Here is a 22,971-nt window from a genome sequence, read left to right on the forward strand (position 1 = left end):
AAAGAATTGCAACTTGTTTTAATGCCTGTCTATTGGTCGAACGATTCGTGTAATTGCTGAAAACTGTCGTTAAAGAAGTTTCAAGACAAACTTTTAAGACCGATCGAAGAGCCTAGATTGCCGGGGCACACGCTCGAATTGTACGCATGCACAGAATAACGAGGTCCCCGGTCTGATGATATCAGCCCCGGCACCGTGTACTACTTATAATATGCAAATTTCCTCCCCTTAACCGTCCTGCCAGCTAGCTGCGTGTAATTCAGGGGTTGCTAACCCTTGCGACTCTATTTCTACGCCACGTAAGTGTTCATGTTCTTGCGCGGCAGCCTACTGCGTGCGGCCCCGCTTCCGCACGTTCTCCAACCTGCGTGAGTGTTTAGTTCAATTAATATCAGTTCGCGCGTACTGGAAACGTGACGAATGTGACCTGGCGGAATCCACGTAGAGGCGGAAAAAAAAAAAACACCCTCGAAAGGAAACAGCGCGACGCGACGCCTCGACAGGCGAGAAATAACGGCGTTGAAACGGAATCGAAAGAAGTATTACGCGTGGCACGTTTGTAAGGCGCAAGTGTGGCGATCGTACGACGATTTTTCCTTCCTAAACACGCAATGGACGTTTAGAACAATTCCAACGAGGTGGGAGTACACGGAGGAAGGAAAACGAACGCCACGGAACCATTAAGAGCAGCTGATAAAAAAATAAAAAATAAAAAATGAAAGGAAAAAAAAGGTTGTATGTTCGTCCCGTAATTTCTCCCATTCTCGGTGGTTCGTTCTTTGTTATTCAGAGGATCCGGAGGCGTTCAGGTGGTATCGATTTCGCCGCAGGGTTTACGGCTGAGGGTTATAAATGACCGGTGCGCGCGAAATAACGGGATGCCAGACTAATGCCAATAATCGGCGTGGCATGCTAATGTCGTTTGCGCATCTATTACGTTAAGCCTGATGGATCCCTCTTGACATGTCGTTCCTGGAGCGTGAATACCTTCGATCGCGGAGAACGCTCAAAGGTGTCTGACGACCCTGACAATCCACGGACCTGTGTTATTTCCTCGTTGAATGTCGCTCTGACATTTACCACCTGAATGGAAAAGACGATCGTCGGGACAGCTAGTCTCCGGTGCAAGCTTGACGCGACAGATAATGTCAGATCGCGAATCGTTCCATCATCTATGCTCGCCTGTTAATTGTCGTAAATGAACGCGGAGCCGCGTTACCCTGCTTCTCTACGTGTCTCTATTCTAGAGATTTCGAATCAGGACAGTCTTTCGGTGTAACGTGATACGTCAGCAACGGATATCGGGATTGTAACGTGACACGTTGTAATCTGAATAAATCAGGGAAATGATGCGGTGTGACGCTTTAAATCGCTGCCACTTTGATACTTTTGCTCAAAATGATACCGTCACGATACTGTTAAATTATTTTTATTTTCCAAAGAACACTCGACTCAGTGGAGATCGTGGGAATGGATTAGACGAGAACGACGATGAACAGGAATTAGGAAGAAAATGATATTCGACCCCTGGAATGGCAGGCTCACCGTCGGGAATTAGACGTAGCAACGAAATGCAAAGTGGCCGTGCTATCTCGGGTTGAGAAAATCAAGAGCGAACAGAAGGGGAAAGAAGCAGGCGTTAAGATTCTTAAAAACCGCGAAGAGGGTGCTCGTCCTGGTCCGTGGCAGCTGCCACCCTTGCGTTCTCCTTAAGCCGTGGCTATGGGAATGGCGAAGTTGCCCCGAGCAGCAGGAGAAGGTGGTAGTTTTTCTGATTGCCTGAGAACAGACAGCTGTCCCAATCTTTCTCAGCCGTGCTACCCAAACTTGGGCGGATCTCGTCGGCACTTGTAAATAATGCTCGACCGTGGACCGTTTACGAATAACTCGAGCGTGCCGAGCGATCTCAGGTAAACCGGTGATGGGGGTGAAAAAGGGAAAAGAATTGAATAAAAAAAAAGAGGACGGTCATCACCCTCGATAAATTCAATTACCACCCTCGTGTCCCATGTTTCTATGACTCTCGCCGCTAGATAAAAGAAGAAAAATACGCGTCTCTTTTGAAAAGAGATCCTTCGTTCCATCTATCAAACTTGTCACCCTGGTCTTTAGAAGCATTTAGAAAGACGTCTGTCGACTGACGGAACTTCTAATCGATTCCCGGATCGTTGGAATGTTTCTTTATCGCGGTAAACTTCGTTTCAACTGCGTAATCTCTCCTTCCTTGGAGACAACTGTAACGCGTTTAAAAATTGGCGAGAGGTCTTATTTTGATCTAATTTTCCCCTTGAGACCCATGGGAGAGAACGGAACACTGGGCAAGAGAGAGAAAGAGAGAAATAGACGAAGCTCGAAGCGAGGGTGAGAAAGAGTGAAAGGGAGAGAGAACTAAAGGGAGGGAGTTTGAAACGATTATCTGAGTTTTAAAACAAACTCTCAAGTGTCTGCAAAGTCCTCCGCGAATCAGAGGGTTGAAGGAGAGGGGTGGGAACAAGGAGAAAGGAAGGAGGTTGCGGAAGATAATATGCTAATGCCAAGACGGAGACTACATGGGAATTTAAGAGGATCAATGTGCAGTACGAGATTCGTACGGGGAATAAGGTATTACAACGTCTTCTACACTTCTTCCAGACGATTAGACCCTCGAAAGTTCCGCGAAATCTGCGCGGACGATTTGAATTAAATTAAACTTCCGAATATACGTCATTCTTATCAAACACAGCTGTACCGAAGCATGTCGCGCTCGTGAATGATAACAAATAGAAATTCTTGCCCGTTACGAGCATCGGTACGCGTGTGCCGTTTTTATTAATTAAGGTATTATTAGATGCACCGTATTTGGTTGAATTTCACGCAAACCTTCCGTCTAGTCCGTTTTACGCTACACAGGGAGAAAGCTCGCATGGGAAGGCTCAGCTTGCGAGCTTATATGAGATTATGAGTTTAGTTCCGAAACAACGGAACGGTACGTGGTCTCGACTCTCTTTTATAACGATTATTACTCGTTGCAAGTGGAACCACTCTTGCAGCCACGCTTTGTCCTCGACAAGAAAGTAATCAGCGATCGAATTTAATAGAATACCAGCTGAATTCATCGCGAAAAGATTAACTCAAATTTTATTGATACATTTCACGAACTAATTTCCGTTAATTAACGATCGTTAAACACGAGAGTCTATCCCACAAATACCGTCGACATTGTTGGGAGATCCCAAATGATGAAGCACATTAGCAGAATCCTTGGCGATATAATAATCCCTGGTAAAATAGCGAGGTTCACGGTCATTCTGTTCTAAATGATCCTACTACGATAAACGAGGCGCCTAATTCTCATCTCGTGCCTCGGCGAGAATCGAGGTGTGGTTGAATGGTGTGTAGAGGGTGCGCTAATTTTTGCGCTTAAGAAAAGCGGCCAGTGTGGAGGAAGTAGCTTGCACCTGGCTGGTTCCCAGCCACGGGAGATCAACGGACAAATGACACGCGATTCTCGTAGCTCCCGGCAACCACCGACAATCCCCGACAACCCCCCCTCGAACCTCCCCGTTTACCGTCAGTTACAAACTGCCTTCGCCTTCTCGTCGAGACGCGATTAATGTCTTATTCCTGGACGAGCCCCGTAGAGATACGCGTCTGTCTATCACGCTTGAATTTTCACCAAAATATACACCTACAATAAAATCCTATCGATAACATTTTAATTTTATTCTAGAAAATCTCGACCCGTCTCATTTGATTACAAAAGAAGGCAGTAAATCCACGGAACAGTAATTCCTTCTCTGGCAATTGTAGATAAAACTTGAATAAGTCATAGACTTAATTTAACCGGTGCTACCAGTAGCAGCAACGGTCCGCAGCCATCCACGCAGATTTCTTAATTACGTGCGGCCTCTTGGCTGAAGGGAGGCGGACGGAAACGGAGGAGCAAGAAGGAAAGAGATAAAAACGGAAGGGCGTTGTATCGAGGAGAGAAAGAAGAGGACGGTGTTGGTACGCGAAGGTTAAAAAGGGTTCTCGTTGCGGCAACGAAGATTTAGAAATCCTTACCGGAGAGGAAAGTCTTCCTTACCCTGGTTATAAAGCATTTCTTTCCCGACGCTTTGTCATTTTTATCGTAATTATTTACGAGTTAATTACTAACCCCGCCAACCTGTGAATCTCTTTTTTCGCTTCCCTTGGTCTCTATCTTGAACAGAGACTCTTCGAGATGTCACCTTTAGAAGAATTATTAATAGAGATTCGCTCTATATTCTACAACTAGTTCGACCACTTTTGTAGATGCGAAAGTTCCATCAAGAAAATCATGAAAATAGAAGGTTCGTTGATCGCGAGAAAGTTGGCCATGATCAAGTTACCGGGTAAAATCATGGCAAGGGAGGATCCCGTCAGACTGTGCCGTCAGCCGCACGGTCTGCCGAATTTTAAGCCTGTATAATTTAACACCTTTTGCCGGCAAAACTAAGAGAAACTGATGGTGAAGGGAACACAACGTAGCTAGAGATACGAAGTTTGAAGTTTTCAACGGCACTTACCTATCCTAGCAGCATCTCGTGCTCCCCGTACTATCTTTTACCATTCCCATGGAACGCTTTCTCTCTTTCTCCCCCGCGAATATGGCTTGCAGATAGAAGTGACTGAGGCAAGTGGTGAAGAGAAAACGAAAGAAAGGGAAGGAAAGAGGTAGGATATCGAGAGGAAACGCCCCAAGTTGAGTCGGTTGGGCTGAGTTGAGATCCAAGTTCGGTTCTTCTGGCCTTTTGTTTTTGGAGCAGAACCGGGCGGAACGAGAACAAGGATATCGCATCTAAAACGAATTCGTTAGTGGCATCCAACCCCTTTTCGCTTGCAAGAACGCCTACCCTTTTCCCGAGCTTTAAGTCTCTGTCCTGAATAATTGGTCGAATCAGATTAAAGCGCTGCTCGGCCGATTGATTGCAAATGTAATTATGGACACTGTGATTTCCTTTCTATCTTTACGGAGTTTTCATTTTATCGACGATTTAAACGAATCATCGTGCCGACTTAATTGCAGGAAATATTTGGAAGCAAATTTCTCTGTTCCCCGGTTAGGCCATTTAATATGAGAGAACTTTATACTGCACGTGAAGCGTTTTAATTTGTGAACAAATGATAATTTGGTGATCCTTCTGTCTTTCAGACAATATCACCGGGAGGCCCGCAGAGACAAGCGAACGGAGAGACAACCCATAACCACAATGGGTATCCCGCGCTGCCGAGCTTGAGCAACCATAACATCCTGAACCCCATGAATAATTTAAATGGTATCAATGCACAAACACCTTACGATACTAAATGACAAACGAAGTAAACGCCTACTGTATCGATCGAATCGCGAATCGCGTTGCCAAATTTCTTTAACGAACACGGACGTCTTCTATCATCATTATCCTAGTAGCCAGTTCTCGGAGTCGTTACTTGAGAATCTTAAAAAAGATCTGCTTTCGCGTCTCGAGGTTCGTTAAAAAATAAGTTTAACACGTTGACTGCCACGATGAAAATTATTAATAATAATATTACCTACATCAAATTTTCTTAGTTTATTTAATTCTGCAATCTTCACTGCAGTCAACGCGTTAAAAAAAAAAAGACGATCGAATCACGCGTAGATGCACGTTAACAATTATTATCAAGGATTCTATTTCTTCGGAATCATAGACATTTAAGGCGATACCTATCGCGTGACGATTTTTAACGAACGTCGGTGAATCGTCGACTCGCATTCACTCAGACTGTACTGAACAATTTACTCGCGCGACTTTATCGTGAATACGATATGCGTCCAAATACATATTTATGATAAGGTGTATCGACAAGTAACCATATTCTGTCGCATTAGGCGACACCCTAAGGCTGTACGAGCGAAGCGCGCGAGGGCTATTGGTGCTGTTTTAGACGAAATTTAATTGTTCGAATCTCGCAGGCTAAATTAGAACGTAAAAAATCAATGTACGGACGTTGAAGAACGGAAAGGAGAGGCGATGGAAGAGAAAGAGGGAGAGAGAGGGAACAGGTTAGAGCACACGGGGAAACAATGCGGGTAAACCGAATGCTCAGGGGTGATCAAAGTTTGGCCGTTCTTGTAGTCGACTTTGCTGTCCGTTGCGGGCAACGCCGGTAAATCTAGCTTTACCGGACTACCGGACCAACGGACTACCGGAGGTAGAACTCGAGGAATGGCCACGGGGTGAAATTGGTGAGCGAGGTCGAGCTTGGCAGATCGAATCGGTAGCTGGTCTTCGGCATCGAAACAGGGCCTCGCCACCCCTTGGGGCTCATACGTTAAGGGGTGACTTAAGCATTGTTTCAACTTCGAATCTCTCGCTAGAGGGCCAGATTGATGTCACGAACTTTTCCGTTGCCTTATTTGCGAGTCAGATAACGAGGCTGAGTTATGCCGAAAGTTCTCTCTTTCTCTCGGCTTGGCCGGGCGCTATCAGAGACGAGCAGCGACCGGAGAAAATGTTTTATTCCCTTTTCCATGCCATACACTACGAGAGATTTGTCGGCGACACGGCTACAGAAAGAGTTTCGCAATCTCTCGAACGGTAATAGGCTTATGTCATTGTCAGACACGATAATTTTCGGTAGAACTGAATATCTGGGATTCTTTCGCGTTAATAGATCGATTACTAGGTCGAAATTCCATTCTTTCTTTCATTCGTAAGGGCAATGTTGTATTAGGTATAATAAATACTTGACAACCACGCGTAGTTCCTAACGCTAAGCGTCTCTGAGATAAAAATTGTAATGGTTAAAGAGAAGAAAAATTGTATAGTGTCGTACGACTACTAACCGATTGTCTAATCAAATAATTCGTATAGATTACGATTAGTAGAGTCAACCTCATACGGATATCATACGTCATCGGTAATATAATCTATATTCAGTCGTTCCATAAATAATGTCGTTTCTCAATCAATCAACGAGTTATTTTTATTTTTATCCGTCGAATACCAACCACTTTTCCTTTACGTAATTCGAAATAATCCATAAATTATTTATGGAACGATCTAATAACTAACATCGACGAACGAATCATCAGAATTGTATGCAAGCTGCTTATGTATTGAGGTTACAATCGCGTCTGTCTCGTCTCGAACGCAAATGTATGCACGATGCATGTAAAGAAAAAGTTTCGATCGAGGAATACGTAAGGAAGCGTGTACGTTCGCTAGCATAGACACGTTTTGCATGATAGTTCTATCATAGGGACATCAATTACAATAAAATTACTGTTTCGATGTTACTCGACTGTTTGATTTCTTTTTTTGTAGGAACGGGGAAGCGACGGAAAGACTCCAATGACGTTGTCTTATTGATTTCAAAACATATCTGTATGACTTTAAAGTCGACGCTTCGTAATATCTTCGCATCCCCGTGCTGTTCTCGAGATTTACCCTACGTTTCTCGCATCCTTCGCGCTTCCTCTGAATTATTTAAGACAGCTACGTGATTGGCCGACAAATCCGGTATGCCTCAATAATTTACCAATCATACGCGGTCCTTTGTGTTTTATACGCCACGTTTCGTATAAATCGCATTGCGTATTCAGGAGAACGAGATCCAACTCTATTCGGGTGTGAACGCGAACCCTCGCTGTGTATATTCGCCGAGTGAACAAAAAGCGGAAACGGAAAAGAAGCAGGGTCTAGGATGGCCGATCGAAACTGGGAGGTAAGTTCTAAGGATCCACTTGAAAATTTGTTGGTGCTATAGTAAAATAGATAAACACTTTTTCCTTTTCGTATATAAATCGGTTAATATCCCTTCTTAAAAATGTGATATTTCTTTCTCTAAAATTATCAACCGCTAATTAAAAAATCAACCTCTGTATCTAACGAGTCACCGTGAATGTAATTTCCCAAGTAACCGCGTGCAACGGAATTCCAACGACAAAAGAACGGTTGCGGTAATAAAGCATGGTCCGATTTTGTAAAAGGAACCGCTTATCTACGATCGAACGTCTGGGGGTAAGTAAACTAAGGGTAGGTGGAAAGCATTCGAGCGAGCATTCGATGTAAATTGGCAATTTTTCTCGTGCGGCCCACGGTAATCATCGGCAATTAGACCACGGGCCTCCGATAAATGTTATTTATGACCGTGATTATCCGTGGCGCACCTAGCTGCTTGAACGTTCGCCTAACTATGAAACACCCCCTGCCGTCGACCGTCTAATTGGTCCGCGATTATTCCTGTTTGTACAAAATGTCGGTACAAGCGCCACTTTACCTCGCTGCAAATACTGGCGGAAACTTTCTGCCAGATCGCGCAGACCGATTTAATGCGCTCGGGTCACGGACAACCCGCGAACAACTTAACCGGACTGAATTTCATCACCTTGCTCGTTTTGAAACGCCGATTGCGTTCTAACTCGACGAGGAGAACGATATTTTAGCACGATGCAAAGATAATACGTATTACAATTAATAATGTTCGAGATGTTTTGCAAATATGAAAGATATTTTTCTTGCGACAACAATAAACGTTCACCATACTCGTTCTATTTTTCCACGGATACGATATAGTGGAGCAAAACACGAGAACGTAACCGGCAGGGATGACCGGTCGAAATCGTATTCCATCCGTTGAACGTGATTAAAAGGGAAGAACGAGCGCATCGCGCTTCTCGTGATCCTTGAAACAATATTATTATTAAAAGCTGTATGTGCGGCCCGGTGATCCACGTGAGTCGACGGAATGACGGAAAGAGTGGACACGCGGGCGCCGCGCCGGCCGGGCCAACGGAGAGAAAGGCCAAAAGCTTGTGGAGGGCGGAGGGTTGATGGGGGTGGTCCGGCGACGGAAGAGCGATTAATTAAAAGAGCAAAAACTGTTTTCATAAAATTCATTTGCGGAAATATGCGCCGACTGAAATAATATCCGGCCGATGAGCCCGCGTGTCCCTGCTCGCCGGCGCGGCGCAGCGTTCACGGGGACGCGGACGCGGACGCGACGATCCTCCGGTGAAAAAAGCGACGCGAATAAAAATGGAGGCTGGACGAAATGCGAAAGTTTTCGCATTTTTTTACGTCCGTCCAACGGACCGTGTATACGTTATCGCTGCGACAGTGTGCGCGAGAGTATTTGTGGGGGTGCGTTTATTCTCTTGACCCGGCATCGTAAGCGTATCGTGCATACACCGGTTACGAAGCAACCAATCTTTTCTGTCTTTTCCTTCTTTTCTCTGTCCCTTCTGCAAACTTCTCACCCCTCTCTGAATCCCGTTGTCGCAACCCTGTGTCTCTCTTTTTCCCTTCTTTTTTTTTCTTTTCTTTTTTTGTTCACCACGTTTCCCTCGTTCTCGGTTTCATTCAATCTCGCAGTTGTTCAGTCATAAAAATATTTCTACGCTTTCCTGAATATTTTTTTCTCTCTTCCATCTTTTCCTTCCTCTCCTTCCGTTGCCATCATAGCTTGCACAGTTTTCGCTCCCATTATTCCGGACGACTAGGAGTGGCGCGAAGTGTGATTTAAACGCGCGTAAAAGTGGCCGTTAAAAAGGCAAGAAAGCCTCCTTAACTCCCGCTTTGATTGGCCAACTCGGTTTATTAAAACGCTCCGAGCGATATTACATATTTTTCTTCCCGCTTGAAACCGACCACTTCAATGCTACTGTTCTCCCTTTCTTACACCCGTTGCCCATTCTTTCCGACTCTTTGTCGAAGTATAACGCTAGCTGCTCAAATAACCATTTTCTCGTTCTCAGTTCCTTTTCTTTTACCTCCTGCCCGCCGCCTTCCGGCGTCGTTTTACTACGCCTCGAAAAACTTTCTTCTCGAGCTTCGTCGTTCTTCAAAATACATCTTTCAACATTTCCGAATGATGTATTTTGAAGAACGACGAATGGTACGAACACAATAGTTGCGATAATTCAAAATAAAGCTGAGAAGTGTTGGAGAAAATCAGAATTGAAAATTGAAGGAATTAAATGTTAGATCGTTGAGAGAAATTCGTCTTATCCATCGCGACAGCCGGACGCTCTTTTGTAGCAATATTAATTAATATAGCAACTTCTGTGAAGCGAGATACTTGCCGCTAATTAAGAAATACCTAGCAAGCGCTCTTTACCAGCACAGGGGCGAGGAGGCGGAAAAATAAGAGGTAGAAATTCCACGGCTGCTCTGGCACCCTTGAAACGAGGTAAACTTAATCCTTGGCCAAGTTAAACCAACTGCTAAGCTTTTCATTATGCCGAAATGAGCACGCGAAGAAGATCTCCTGTTCGTGTCGAGAAGGCTGCTTTTTTCCTCCTCTCACCCGATATCGGAAGATAATGTTTAATCTTTGCTTTTCGTTGCACGGATTATCCTCGTTGAATTCTTTCCAGACTTCGCCGTATCGGAATCTTTCAGTTTAACATCGTTTACAGAAGGCAAGTTTTTATTTTTATTTTCCTTCAAACTTCGAGTACGGTACCTTTCCCAAAGGCATCGTTTACGATGAAAATAAAAAAGGAAAAATGAAGAGGCGGAAGGAAACTTTGAAAACTTTGAATTCAAGCGGCGCGAAAGGCGACGAAAAGTTTTACGAGCATCGCAGCCCTGCGCAGCTGGCCGGTCTGAATTACATCAATTAAAAAAAAAAGGCCATTTCACGCAAAAATTCTATAAAGCAAGGGGTGTAGGGCTGCGCCAAATGTCCCTGCACATAATAACGACCACCATTGTGGAATTTTATAATATTCAATTTTTATATAAACGTTTGCTTTATAAATATTTGCAGTATTTTTAAACGAATGTAAACGAAAGAAGAATACGACACTGTACGAAAAATCAAACGACGGTACACCTGTATGGGTCAGGTGAAAATATGTGAACTATGTTCTCATAATACTTTGTCCAGTAAAAGAGAATATATGAAAGTATACTGGAAGGGTCGATGTTATCAAGGGTGAAATCAAGTGACAAAAAAAGGTGAATTTTTCATTTAGTTGCAGAGCGCGATGAAAAGTTAATGTTCGAAGAGATTCGTAGGTTTTCGTTCGTTTCTCTTTTACGAATACTTTTCTCCTAGTGATATTTGAAATATTTCAATTTCTCTCCATCAGAAAAGGATGGACCCTCGAGCAGTGGAAGGGGATGAAAAGAGGAAAACGATCCTTGAAAACGAAACGTAAAGCCGATAGGGGATGAAAGATCGACTGAAAGTGAACGATACACATTTGATTGTTCAAAATAGAACTGTACATATCTATTAAACATTATATCTTTTAGAAAAATGATTGATAAATAAATTTAAAGTACTCTTGTACGGTACTTACGATTGCAAAGGAAAAATTAAAGCACGTCGATAAACTTTGAGCGAGGGAATTGAAAGGTTTCGCTATACGACAGCAGAAACCTTTGAAAAATCACACCGCAAAAGAACTCGTTACCTCCTCCATTGGAAAGACTTTTTTCAGTCGTGTTACACAACTTTATATATTAAACTCAAGTTCTCGATTCGTCTCGATCCTAAACAGAGTTGTAGAATATCTCGACAATATTTAAAACACGGGACCATTACAGCCACTAATCGGCAATGATCTTTCCCGAAAAGGCAATAGAAAAAGAAAAAAAGGAGAACTTCCTTTGGGGAGTTGTCGAATGAATCGAGCAATCTTGAGCTCCTTTGTTTTCGAGATTCTGCCACTTGTAAATATAATTACCCGAAGCTTCTCTCGAGTCGTAGCCAGCGCCCCTTCCTCTCCGGGTAGTTCCCCACCTGGCCCATCCCATCGCCTCTAATTTGATTCCGCGGTTGTTTTCACCCACCTTCGCCGCCTCCTCTCCTCTGTTCTGGGCTTCGCCCACGCATTGTCTCTTGTCTCTTCATTCAAATTACCCTCCGCTTTCCCATTCTCGCGCCGCTATAACCACCATCCTCTCCTACCCCCTATACCTCGCCACGTCCCTGCCAGCCGGATCCGCGCCGCCGTTTTCACCCTTATTGTTGCGGTTTTATTGAATCCGGTTTTGCATTGTCTGCGCGCGAGCGAGACGCGGCCGTTGTTCAAAGAAAATTGGCGCGCAGTTCGAAATACTCGAATATATTCGTCTTTCAACGGGCTTTCCCTTCCGACCGGCCCGATGAAATCGAGTTTCACGGCTGCGTAAGTACGGTCAAAAGGTATACAATACGCAGCTACATCGTTATTGTGCTTCACGGTACGCCTCTCTCTCTCTGTGTGTGTATTTTTCTACAGTTGGCAAACCATAAAATCGTTATCCAGGGGAAAATGGTTTACGAAAGAACAGAGAGGTATGCGTGCCTCAGAAGCTTAAACGAATTTGATAATAACACTGGACGAGAGCGACTGGAAACACGCTCGATTGTACGTAAATATGAAAGAGATCGTTTCTTTTAGTATCGAATGATCTTTGTGAACGTCAGTTACGTTCTACGATGTTTCACGGTATTGTCTCATTTTCTTGGCTGCATAAATATGTAAGATAGTGGAATTCGTGACCGGACTGTGTTATGGGGTTGGAGAAAGAAATATTCGCCGGAAAAGAAATCTGTGCCGCGAGGGTAGCATCTATGGGAACGTTCCAAGGGGATGCGAATAGCGTTTACATATCAAGAATCGAACGGAAATCCCGGGACGAAGTGTCAACATGCAAAGACGGATCGTTCTTGTTTATTCTACCATCGTTTCCGGCTGTACGTTTAATATGAATCAGTTATTTAAATAATACAAAAAATATGTATAAATATTTTTCCAACAAGTTTCGAGTGGCCGTACATCGAGAGGTCTCGACAAATAAAATTGTTGCTGGCAAACAACGAAAGACAGTGGATGGGTGAGTGATAAAAAAAAAAAAAAGAGGGGTGCTTTAATAGCCGTCAGAGACGCGATTGTTGATTCGTGTAATGAAATCAAGAGTAATCTAGAGGGCGATGGCTTTTGTTCGGGATGCATGAATTTTCGACGAGCGACCATTAATTATTTGAAATTAAATATCCTTCGCAGGTTTTAATTAAAATGTTTACAATGCACGGTCCTCCCTACCCTTCCAGATTACCGGTGCGACATTTTATGACGCCGATATATTAAAAAGGTGCGGATTCATTCATCACAACCGGTTCGGCGTTTTATCGGATAGCCTTTTGACGGAACTACACCCTCGATTATATCAAATGAATCCATGGAGAGTGACTAGGATGAAATACGAAAACAAATTAAAACGAAACGACAGAATCTATCGAAGAGACAGTAGTACTTGTTTAATAAATTCTCAAAGGTTCCGATCAATATTTCAAGCGATTAATTAAATATTTTCACTTTGAATTAACTGGCTGGCATTTATCGCTGCAAAACCTAGAAAATGTTCAATCCACGCGTATAAAGTTATTAACAAATTGGTATTAACGAATCACGCGATCGTTTGATCGGCAATTTCCAAATCCAATAACGCAATTATGACGCATTTCGATAATATTCGTGTAATTAAAATTCCGCGCCCTACAAGCTTCGCCCCGAAGCTCGTGCCTCCGCTACCACGGTCCCTGACTCTTGTGAGCAAACGATTCTTGTTTGTTTTGCAAACAAAGGGTTTCTCGCAAGGGTTGGAGAGACTTCGGGTCGAGTGAGGGAAAAGGAGGGAGAAAGTGAAGCGCGACGGAGAGAAGGGACGAAAGAAAGAGGATGGGAGGGAAAGTGAAAAGGGGGTGTGCTGGAAAACAGGGGCAGAATTATTACATCTTTTGTTCGAAGGCTCGAACCGCCCCATTTGCGGAATTGCGGATCGCGATCCAGCCGCGATTGCGACCGCTGAATGCCACGGGGTCGGCGAGGCTTTTGTTAGTTTTGACTAATTTCCGCCAGGTAATCTGCTTCAATTCGAATTTCCCCGAGCGTAATAGCGCGTTACACAGGAATTCGGGAAAATCGTCTATGCAATCATCGGATCCTGATTACTTTACGATCGACTACGACCGATAATCATTTTTTATCGTTTTCATCGATAACCCGTACAACGTACAAAATTTCAAAGAAGAAATCAACGCTAGATAAATAAATTTTCTACTAGATTTTTGTAGATACGATAACCCGACGTAGAGAACGATAACCGTAAAATTTTAATCCCAATGCCCAGGATGGTTGCAGCATCGGCAAACCCAGCAGCCCTTGAGCAAGTTTAATTCTTGTGGGTCCCATCGGTGACTTTATCGCGAGAAATTGCCACGGTCCGGAAACCGTCGTTACAGCATCGTTACCGTAAGAACTTACTGGCGAGCATTGTTACGGCTAATGTTACCGAACTTAGTTAACTTTCAGTTTTACCGCCGATTCGGATTAAGAATTTATGGTAACGACCGCGACTCTTCGGTTTATTCTCCGCCAATGGAAGAACACGAGAAAACGTTCGCGACAGACACTTTAATCACGGCAACGATACACTTTCGATATTTATCTCAACAGTTAAATTTACAAAAACGACACAGTGTCGACAAAAATAATTTTTCATACGCGACGAAGCACGATCTACCGCAGCGAGGGACGAGTAATCAGAGAATAAGCGATTCAAGACTGCGGTTGGAATTCAATGCATCCTCGCCGTTCTGTTCGTGTATAATTCGATACGTCTATCGTATCACCTTACCGTCGATTCGATAAATCGGACGAGTAACTTGGACGCGACATCGGCCAGGGGAAACCGAGCATGCTGGGTCTCATGTATCATCTACTACTTGCCAGATCGACGCTTTCACCGCCGGTCAATTACATTAACGAAGAAACACGGGGCGACAAGCGAGCAAGAAAAGCTATACTAAGATGGAAACTTATAACTCTACACCCTGATAGTTTGCTATTTTTCCTCTTTCCCGTAACAGTATACCAGCCGCGTCACGAGTTTCTCGGCTAACTTCTGCCAACAACATCGAGACATTAATTTCGTCCGATTAGACCCGCTGGACTTCCATGACGAACGCGAAAACACTGAAAGAAAGAAGGCATCTCGAAGAGGACAAAAGAGTTTCTCTTCTTTCTTGAACTCGTCACGAGACCCCTTTCGAAAGCATTCCAATTCTCGTACCGCGACGGGAAGAGGACTATTTTAACCCTTCTTCTACTCTACCGTATAATCCTTCCCTCTAGATTCCCTCTTGGCGGTCGGTATAATCGAGCCACACCGGTGTTCCCGCGGGAGCCGTTGCTCTCGACACGATTCCTTCGAAGGATGAAACGGCGAAAAGTTTAATGAGCCCGCCTACCGCGTGTCCTCGGTCGGTAAAATTACCTTTTCCTTCTGTTAAGGACCTTGATTTGGAAGAAAACAACCTTTCCTGGATCGAATAATAGTCAGGATAAATTTCATCGCGTTCTCTAATTTTACTAAAAATATTAAGTCTATCGGGTGTACAGTAGTTGGCGAATTTTCAGGCGACTCGACAGAAGGTTTCACAGCATTCCGAAACATAAACGCGAGTGAGGACTAATGGACCAACTTAAATATGAAAGAGCAACCTGCCCACCGGCTAGCGGGTAACAATAAACTAACACTTAAGACGTACTCCAAGACACAATGCCAAGTCACACTCCTCGCGCTAACGATCTCACCTTCAAGCTTCAAGTCTTACACCACCGTCTCTCCCGAGGACTGCTTCGAGCTTAGGTTACAAGAAACACGAAAGAGCAGCGAACACTGACAAATATTTAAACGCATCAAAATAAGTAAGTATAAGAAAATGTTAGACATTCTATGTAAGATCGCTGTATACAGAAAACTATACCTTCATCTAACTTGTAAATGACTGCAAGACCTATAAAACTGAAACTAAGGTTTTATATCCTTTTATTTTTCTTTAATTGTGAATTAATAAGTACGAACGAGTTCAACGGTGCAGCGTAATTCTTCGTTTAAACGAACGACAAGAGACTACGTTACTCGCCACGTCGTAAAAACTAACAATGATGGAAATATTAGTTTTTAAAGCCGCGCAGGGTGTCGTTAACGGTCTGAACCTTTCCCGTTCACGAGCTGAAAGTTGCTAGCCCCTCGTTGCTCGTCGCTTTTCTTACGCCTCGCGTTTATAGGCCTTCGTGAGCTATAATTCCTTTTTTTCTTTCGTATAACGCTTGAAACGAGAGAAAGAAAGCGTGTTCCTGTTCCTCTACTTCCTAGTAAGTTATACGACTTTATTAAGAATGCACGTCAAAGTTACTGATAAAAAAAATTTCTTTTGTAATTCAATTAACTGTTTGAACGATAGACCAGATTAATAATTTGTTTCATTTGTTTTCAACGAACCAACTTACAATCGAGCATTACACTCCGCGTATCCTTAAATTTGGCCCTGATACTTTTTGATCGCGACGTTTGATAATGCTGGTCATTATAAATTTAAGCGCTTTTAACAAAAGCGTTAGCTCACAGCCATCCTACACGCAATGCCGGCACTTTGCATGCCGCATTCCGAACGACTTGCCACCCTTGTTTGAACTGGCGAACTGGTGTTGCGCTCAAAGTCCGAATGCATAATTAATCGGGTTATCAATTAAAGGAACGCCGTTGATTCGTGACCGCCTCGTACGGCAGCATCGTTGTTTCACCTCGATCCTGGCATCGAAAATCATTATCGACCAGATAATGATCATTCGAGTTTAGAATCAACCGCAACCGAACAAGAGATATGAATCATTCGAGAAAACATCTAAATTTGAAGATCCAAATGGGCGTTAAATATTGAGATTAAGTATTACGATGTTTTAACGCGAAAGATAATTTGATTCCTTAAACCAGTAAATGACTCGCGTAATTGAACATCTTTGAATCGAATAGCATTCTGGATAAACGTACTTCCGAGGATTGGCAAGAGATCGATCAGTTGAATTCTCATTGGTGGAACAGCACAGAGGCATGTAAACTCTGTTTGTAACCAACGAACTCAATCATTCTCTCTGTTCTACGAAACGGCAAGTACCAACATTGTCTGTGTAAACACAGGGAACCAAATGCACTTTGCTCGATATTTAATGCGAATGACAAATCCTTCTGATGAATTTTCGATTAACTTGAAGGTTACTGGACTACGCAGTTCTTTCGCGATGTATTTTCAAATACTGAATAATTAACTTAGTGCTCGAAGAAGACGCGATATTTCGATGAAACGTATGAAAGAGAATGATTGACGTTGTATGTGACATGGTACTATGAGCAATTTAATTTAAAAGCATTTAAACTCACTTGTTGTAGCCATTTTGGTAAACGAACCTTCTTGTGTAAAAATGCGATGAGTAGATTGAAATAAATAACAGCCACTTTAAATACTCTTCAGAAACTAGAATATACTAGCACTACAGAATCACAAAATGAAATATATAATGAAAAATCGAACTAAATTACGTGATTAATTCAATTTCACAGCCGTAATTATTAACGTGACGCGCGATCTTTAAATACACGGTTGAAACTGAACAGCTAACGCTTTGGCTCCCTCTGTGAACCATCGTCAAAACTAACGAACTCATCGTCAGTGTAATACGGTAAGTCATAGTGGTCTGAACGTAGGTGATAAAATCAACGGTTAAAACAACAATTATTCATCAGTTTAAAGTGAACAGAACGTTAGTCTAAGAGAGAACACTATGCTGCTATAAAAAAGGTAATTTAAGTAATTGGGAATACTGTATAAGCATCGTTTTTTATTTCTTTAATTTTCTACAAACGTGCGCTTTGAAAATGGTATCGCTTGCGCCATCCCGTGGCGCATATCGACGTTAATGAAATAAAAAATTATGTTTATTTAAAAAATAAGCGACTTTAATGTTTTATTAATGCAAGTAGAGTGTTTCATGATCATAGTGCTACTTGAATAATAACATCCATTATAAAAAGTTGAATTCGACAGGTCAAGAAATGCTTAACCATCTAGCGGTGGACTTCCGGTACTAATAGCACCAATCCTATTCCTCTTCCGTTAGTTGTGTTGTTCGTTACAAAATGGTGTTGGCGGTATTATTTTCAAAGTGAGTACATATCAATTTAAAATTATAACATCTATAATTATTTTCAAATTCAATTATTTCATAGCAATATAATAATCACTTCTTTGCTATAGAGATTAAGTAGCTTCCTAATTAAAAACGTAAACTTTTAGAAGGAAGGTAATATAATGAACGAACACTTTAGTTATAAAAAATCATACATGGTCGTAAAAACTTTTACGCATGATTTTCGTTAGAATTCTATCATCTTTATTAAATACTCTTCATATAATACTATAACTTGTAATAGTTTAAAATGCTTGAATATAGTTCGCCATGGTTTAATAATGATAGTAAAGGGCGCCTAAGTGGATAATGGCGGCTAATGTTCGTTGCAATATCCGTTTTTAGCAATGCTCATCATTTTATTGGTAGCCTGAGTCGAGTTTAGCAGCTACAGGATTTGCAAGAGCATTGTCCGCCAGATTTGCAGCAACATTTGTCTGTAAAAGGAAATTGAATCAATTAATATTCAATAATTTTTATATCATATACAACAAACATTATATTCGTTATAAAATAGAGGTTATTTATACTTATAAGAACATTAGCGATCTATAAAACGATAGAAATCATCTTCACTTTCATTTTTTTAGAAAATTATACAATAAACTTATCACTGACGGCCATAGCTGAACGGTCATTGCTCCAGTTTCAAAAAAAAAAGCCAAATACAGTTAGAGTAAAGCAGTATGGCTACGTTCTTTGAACGTATTGTCGGTATTGTCGGATTAAAATATAAAATTAATCTTGACCCGTACAAGAAAAACAATATTTTCATAATTAATTTTCATTAAAAAATTGTTACCTTCGCTACACTTGCACTTGTCTCCACACTTGCAGTCTTGGCATTTGTCTGAAATAACAAAATATTTAAAAACGTCTGATTAGATAAAACTCAAAATTTTTATTATTTAATGGTAAATATAGGTAAACGGATCTCTTCTTAGTGACTAAATTATTTCATTAAGTCCTGCATAGATTAATAACGACGACCGCATAACATAGGAATTTCAAGAAAATTTCTCTGCCAGTTAGGAATTTCTTATTAATAAATTATAAGAATAATTCAGTTGGAAATTCATATTCCTCACAGTCATGCAATTTTCTAAGAATCAGTGTTAATTCTTACCACCGCAGCATTTATCACTACCACACTTTGGTCCCGGCATTTTCGTTAGTAGTTGATTGAACTTCGTAGGTAGACTTCTCAGTACAGCGAAAGCTCGATGATTACTTAGCTCTGTTGCGCTCCTTCGAATTTATTGATTATCCCCTACCACCAGTACCAGTTATGCACAAGCCACTAAACGGCGTGTGCAACGTTTATTCTACGTGCCATGCGCAAAGCAAGAAAAGCAGCACGTATCCAATGGTTGCACGTTACACAACAGTGAGAGATAAGAATGTAGAATGTAGATATTCCAACACAATAGCGTCCAGCCGATTCTAGAAGTTTACGGCAAACAAATGGCCCGGTGATTCATGTTATGACTGATTGAATAACTACATTTTTTTACAAACTTTTTTTGGAGTTTATTAGAAAGTACGGTTAATAAAGTATTTTTGTTTATGTACGATGTATGTAAGGGGAAGTAAAAGATGTAGATTTTGTTATGAGTTTTTCTCTGAACACAAAAGTAACCAAAATCATAAAAGTTTTATTTATCAATATTGCTCTTTTAGTAAACAATCCTCATTACTTTTAATAAAAATATAAAACATTTAACTTATTGCAAATACTTAAATATCAATTAAACATTTTTTCGTCTGCGAATGAAATTTGTTTTATTAGCTGCCTGTTCAATGTGTACAGATTCATCCTCTGGTTCATAATGGATTTCATATACTCCATCCTGTGTAGTAGTTTGTTGTTTTTGAACTGAATTAACCCGTGCTGAAAATATTTTCTGTTTGTATATTTATATTGTAACAATGGATGTGCTTAGATATTTATATAATTAATTGAATACCTTTGTGACGGATCACAACTTTGCTTTGTGCAGATTCCAGCAATTTTTTGACCCGAGTGCCTGCTTTAGGAGATTTTTTGTTTTCTTTTATCTAAAAAAGAATGTGAAAATGAATAATTTCTTCTAAAATCAGGAAAATATGTATGTAAGAACACTTACTGTTTTAACTTGCAAAGGAAGTTTGTATGAAACCTTAGGGAGTACAAAATGATTTTTGGGAGTACTATCATTTTCTGGTGCACTTGTTCCAATTGCCTTAAAAGGTTGTAAATAAAATTGTAATATTAAAGGTTTAATTAATTTGATGAAATATTGCTTAAATTAAATAAATATTTACATTTACCTCTGGTTTGTATACATAGTTCGTTCCTAATTTCGGAGATACATTAATTTTGAGTGTTGGTTTGTCACATATTTCATTTCTGTCTTTTAAGGGAGTACTTTGCTTTACATTTTTGTTTGAAGTTGTTTTGACATTTTTTTTTAAAGGTGTAAGCAATAAATCATCCGTTTTAGCTCTTACATTTTTTATAAGCTGCATATCTGTACCTCTGATATACATACCCACTGGTGAAATTATAGTGTTATAATTCAATCTATACAATCCTTCTGCATGAGGACTCTTCAAGATATGGTTCCTTGTTGTATTTCTTTGAGAGCTAGCCATTGAGGGGAAATATGTTTTCTTTCTTTTACAATTTGTGCTTGGAGGGGTATTCCCTGGTGTAACAAACAGTCTTGGTTTTATATTCTCCTTTTTTTCCTCCTTTTCTTCACCCTTTTGCTTTGATAATGGTGACTTATATGGGCTATAAGATTTCAGATTTGTACTTAAAGTAAATCCTTTTGTACTTGATTTCTTTGTATTAAAATTCTCCCTTGAATCTGGAGTTTTGTATTTTAAATCAGGGCTTTTATTATCTTTTAGGGTACTATCAGGAGTACAAGGGTTTGAATTTTGGAACAACTTAAAAAGAGGTTTTTGTTTTTCCAGATATGTTTGATAGTCTTTACAAGACATTAAAGTTTTGAGAAATTTAGCTTCATCATTAATCAGTGAATGCGATTCATTATCATCAACAAACATAGGAGACATACGTAATGATTTTTGTGCTTCTATTACTTCAGGATCTGCATTAATTTCTGTAATAAGCCTTGCTGTATCAAGACATCTTTTTCTTTTTTCTGCAATATCTTGTAGTAGTGTTTTTTCTAATTCATCTGGATCAACTATTACGTAACCACTTGTAGTTTTATCAACTTGCACTTCACTGATATCAGATTTCTCACTAATTTTTTTAGATTTTTTTTTAGAGTATGATAACTTATCATGCTGAAAACTTTTTAATCTATTGTATATTTCTTGTTGTAAATCAGGGCAATAAAATTCTCGTTTTTTAAGCGAACTTTGACATCTATCAAGTAAATTGGGGGAACTAAAAATTATATTTTCTTTGTGATGTTGATCAATAGAATCAGAAACATTTAGTGAAGCCATTTGCTTTTCACATATTTGTTTAATTTTATTCATATTTAATAGAGAAGGTACTGATAAACTTCTATGTAAAGGTTTGGAACATTCTACTTCTTCTGGATACAATCTTCCACATTGAGCCTCCAAACGTTCAAAAGATGTACTAGATTCATTGTCTGATATATTAACTACACTGTCAGCACTTCCATTAAAATTATTTTTTGATATTTTATTGAAAAATCGTTTTCTCATTATATCTATACCAGATATAGGTGTAATAGGTGTAGACACAGTTAAAGGTGAACTTAATGTTGTTTCCATTTTAGAAGTTTTGATATGATCGGATTTATTATTTGAAGGGCTTTTCAGAGCCTCTTTTAAGTATATGGATAGGGGAGGTGGAGATGGAACCCATTCAGGGGCAGATTCATCTTCAAGAAATTTGCACATCTTTCTAAATTCCATTGTTAATCTACTTAAATTTAATGCAGATGTATCACATTTATCATTATCATTATTGATAATAGATTCTTCAATAATAGTCAATAATTTTTCAGTAAAATTTTGTGGTGAATTCATGAACTTGTTGGACAAACGTTTTAAAACCTGTGTTTTTGATGTTTCTTTCATTTGATTGAGTTGATTATCTAAGGAACAGAGTATAGTTTCAAATTTCTTTACTTCATCATTTTCAAGTTCACATTCCAAATTTTTGTCACAAATCAGTGTGTTTTCATTTGTACAATTTAAACTGAGTTGTGAATCTAATAATGATTTAAGTACATTGTGCTCTATAGTTGTAATTTCAGACTTATTATGAATATTATGATTAGTATCTCTTTTTGAATTTTCATTCATTATATTAGTTTCAGTTCTATCATGTGATATTGGTGTATTAGTTAACTGTTTAGACATGACATCATTTTTTAATTTTTTGTCTTTTAATGCATACTGAGGATTATTATTCTCTTTATAATCATCCACTTTGTTGCATAATTGTTTAGTTTCAGATGAATTAATACGTTTATTTAAATCTGGCTCAGATTGAGTTGATCGATATAATATTGTAGATGAAATAGACGAGTCTTGCTGATAAAAATCCTTTGCAGAATTACCAGATAAGATAATGGAATGTTTAGCACTACGGATAGCATCATTGGATGTATGGTTACTTACACTTTTAAGTTCATCCAAACTATCCTGAGATATTGAGTAAAGTGTATTGGAAGTGCTCTCTGATTCAGTTATGTTTTCTATGAAAAATGGAAAATAGTCAAACTTAATATACTAATACTTGCATAAACTACGATATACTTACGGAAACTATTTAATGAATCTGTAAAATTCTCAGCGCGTCTTCGACGTTGGTTCATTTTAATAGCGTATTTAAATCTTATTTATGCTTAACGATACTTAATCATTCGTTGAATGTTTTCAAAATTGCATATAAACTTCTGTAGCGTCCGTTGGATACGTTGAATTCACTATTCTCAATCCATTTTGAATTTTCAGTGGAACCAATATACCAAACAATA

At 40.2% G+C, this 22,971-nt stretch overlaps 3 protein-coding genes and 1 long non-coding RNA gene across 5 annotated transcripts in view; 2 read left to right on the forward strand and 2 right to left on the reverse strand.

Moving 5' to 3' along the window:
* LOC117600079 (LIM domain only protein 3) overlaps positions 1-7,585 on the forward strand; it is an 80,178-nt gene extending 72,593 nt beyond the window's left edge. Inside the window, exon 7 of one of the 2 annotated variants that reach the window (XM_034315064.2) lies at positions 5,156-7,584. In XM_034315064.2, the coding sequence (XP_034170955.1) occupies positions 5,156-5,314 (159 nt within the window). In that variant the 3' untranslated portion in view covers positions 5,315-7,584. Of the gene's footprint in view, positions 1-5,155 lie in introns of both variants that reach the window. The other variant, XM_034315066.2, reaches the window with a different exon arrangement.
* A 10,115-nt stretch (positions 7,586-17,700) lies between these two features.
* Positions 17,701-22,971, forward strand: part of LOC117600219 (uncharacterized) — a 60,740-nt gene continuing 55,469 nt past the window's right edge. Inside the window, exon 1 of the mRNA XM_034315311.2 lies at positions 17,701-17,971. The gene's annotated coding sequence lies outside the window, so the exon portion shown is untranslated. The remainder of the gene's footprint in view (positions 17,972-22,971) is intronic.
* LOC143306106 (uncharacterized) lies at positions 18,177-19,281 on the reverse strand. Its single transcript, XR_013063521.1, has 3 exons — positions 19,122-19,281; positions 18,798-18,845; positions 18,177-18,432 (listed from the first exon to the last, which is right to left on the reverse strand). It is a non-coding gene; the product is annotated as an uncharacterized LOC143306106 (long non-coding RNA).
* Positions 19,640-22,948, reverse strand: LOC117600216 (uncharacterized). Its single transcript, XM_034315308.2, has 5 exons — positions 22,755-22,948; positions 20,306-22,689; positions 20,122-20,217; positions 19,963-20,053; positions 19,640-19,886 (listed from the first exon to the last, which is right to left on the reverse strand). The coding sequence occupies exons 1-5, from the start codon at positions 22,807-22,809 to the stop codon at positions 19,744-19,746; spliced, it is 2,769 nt and encodes a 922-aa protein (XP_034171199.2). The 5' UTR covers positions 22,810-22,948; the 3' UTR covers positions 19,640-19,743.

The sequence above is a fragment of the Osmia lignaria genome, chromosome 15 (assembly GCF_051020975.1).
Source record: "Osmia lignaria lignaria isolate PbOS001 chromosome 15, iyOsmLign1, whole genome shotgun sequence".
In the NCBI taxonomy this organism is placed as follows: domain Eukaryota; kingdom Metazoa; phylum Arthropoda; class Insecta; order Hymenoptera; family Megachilidae; genus Osmia; species Osmia lignaria.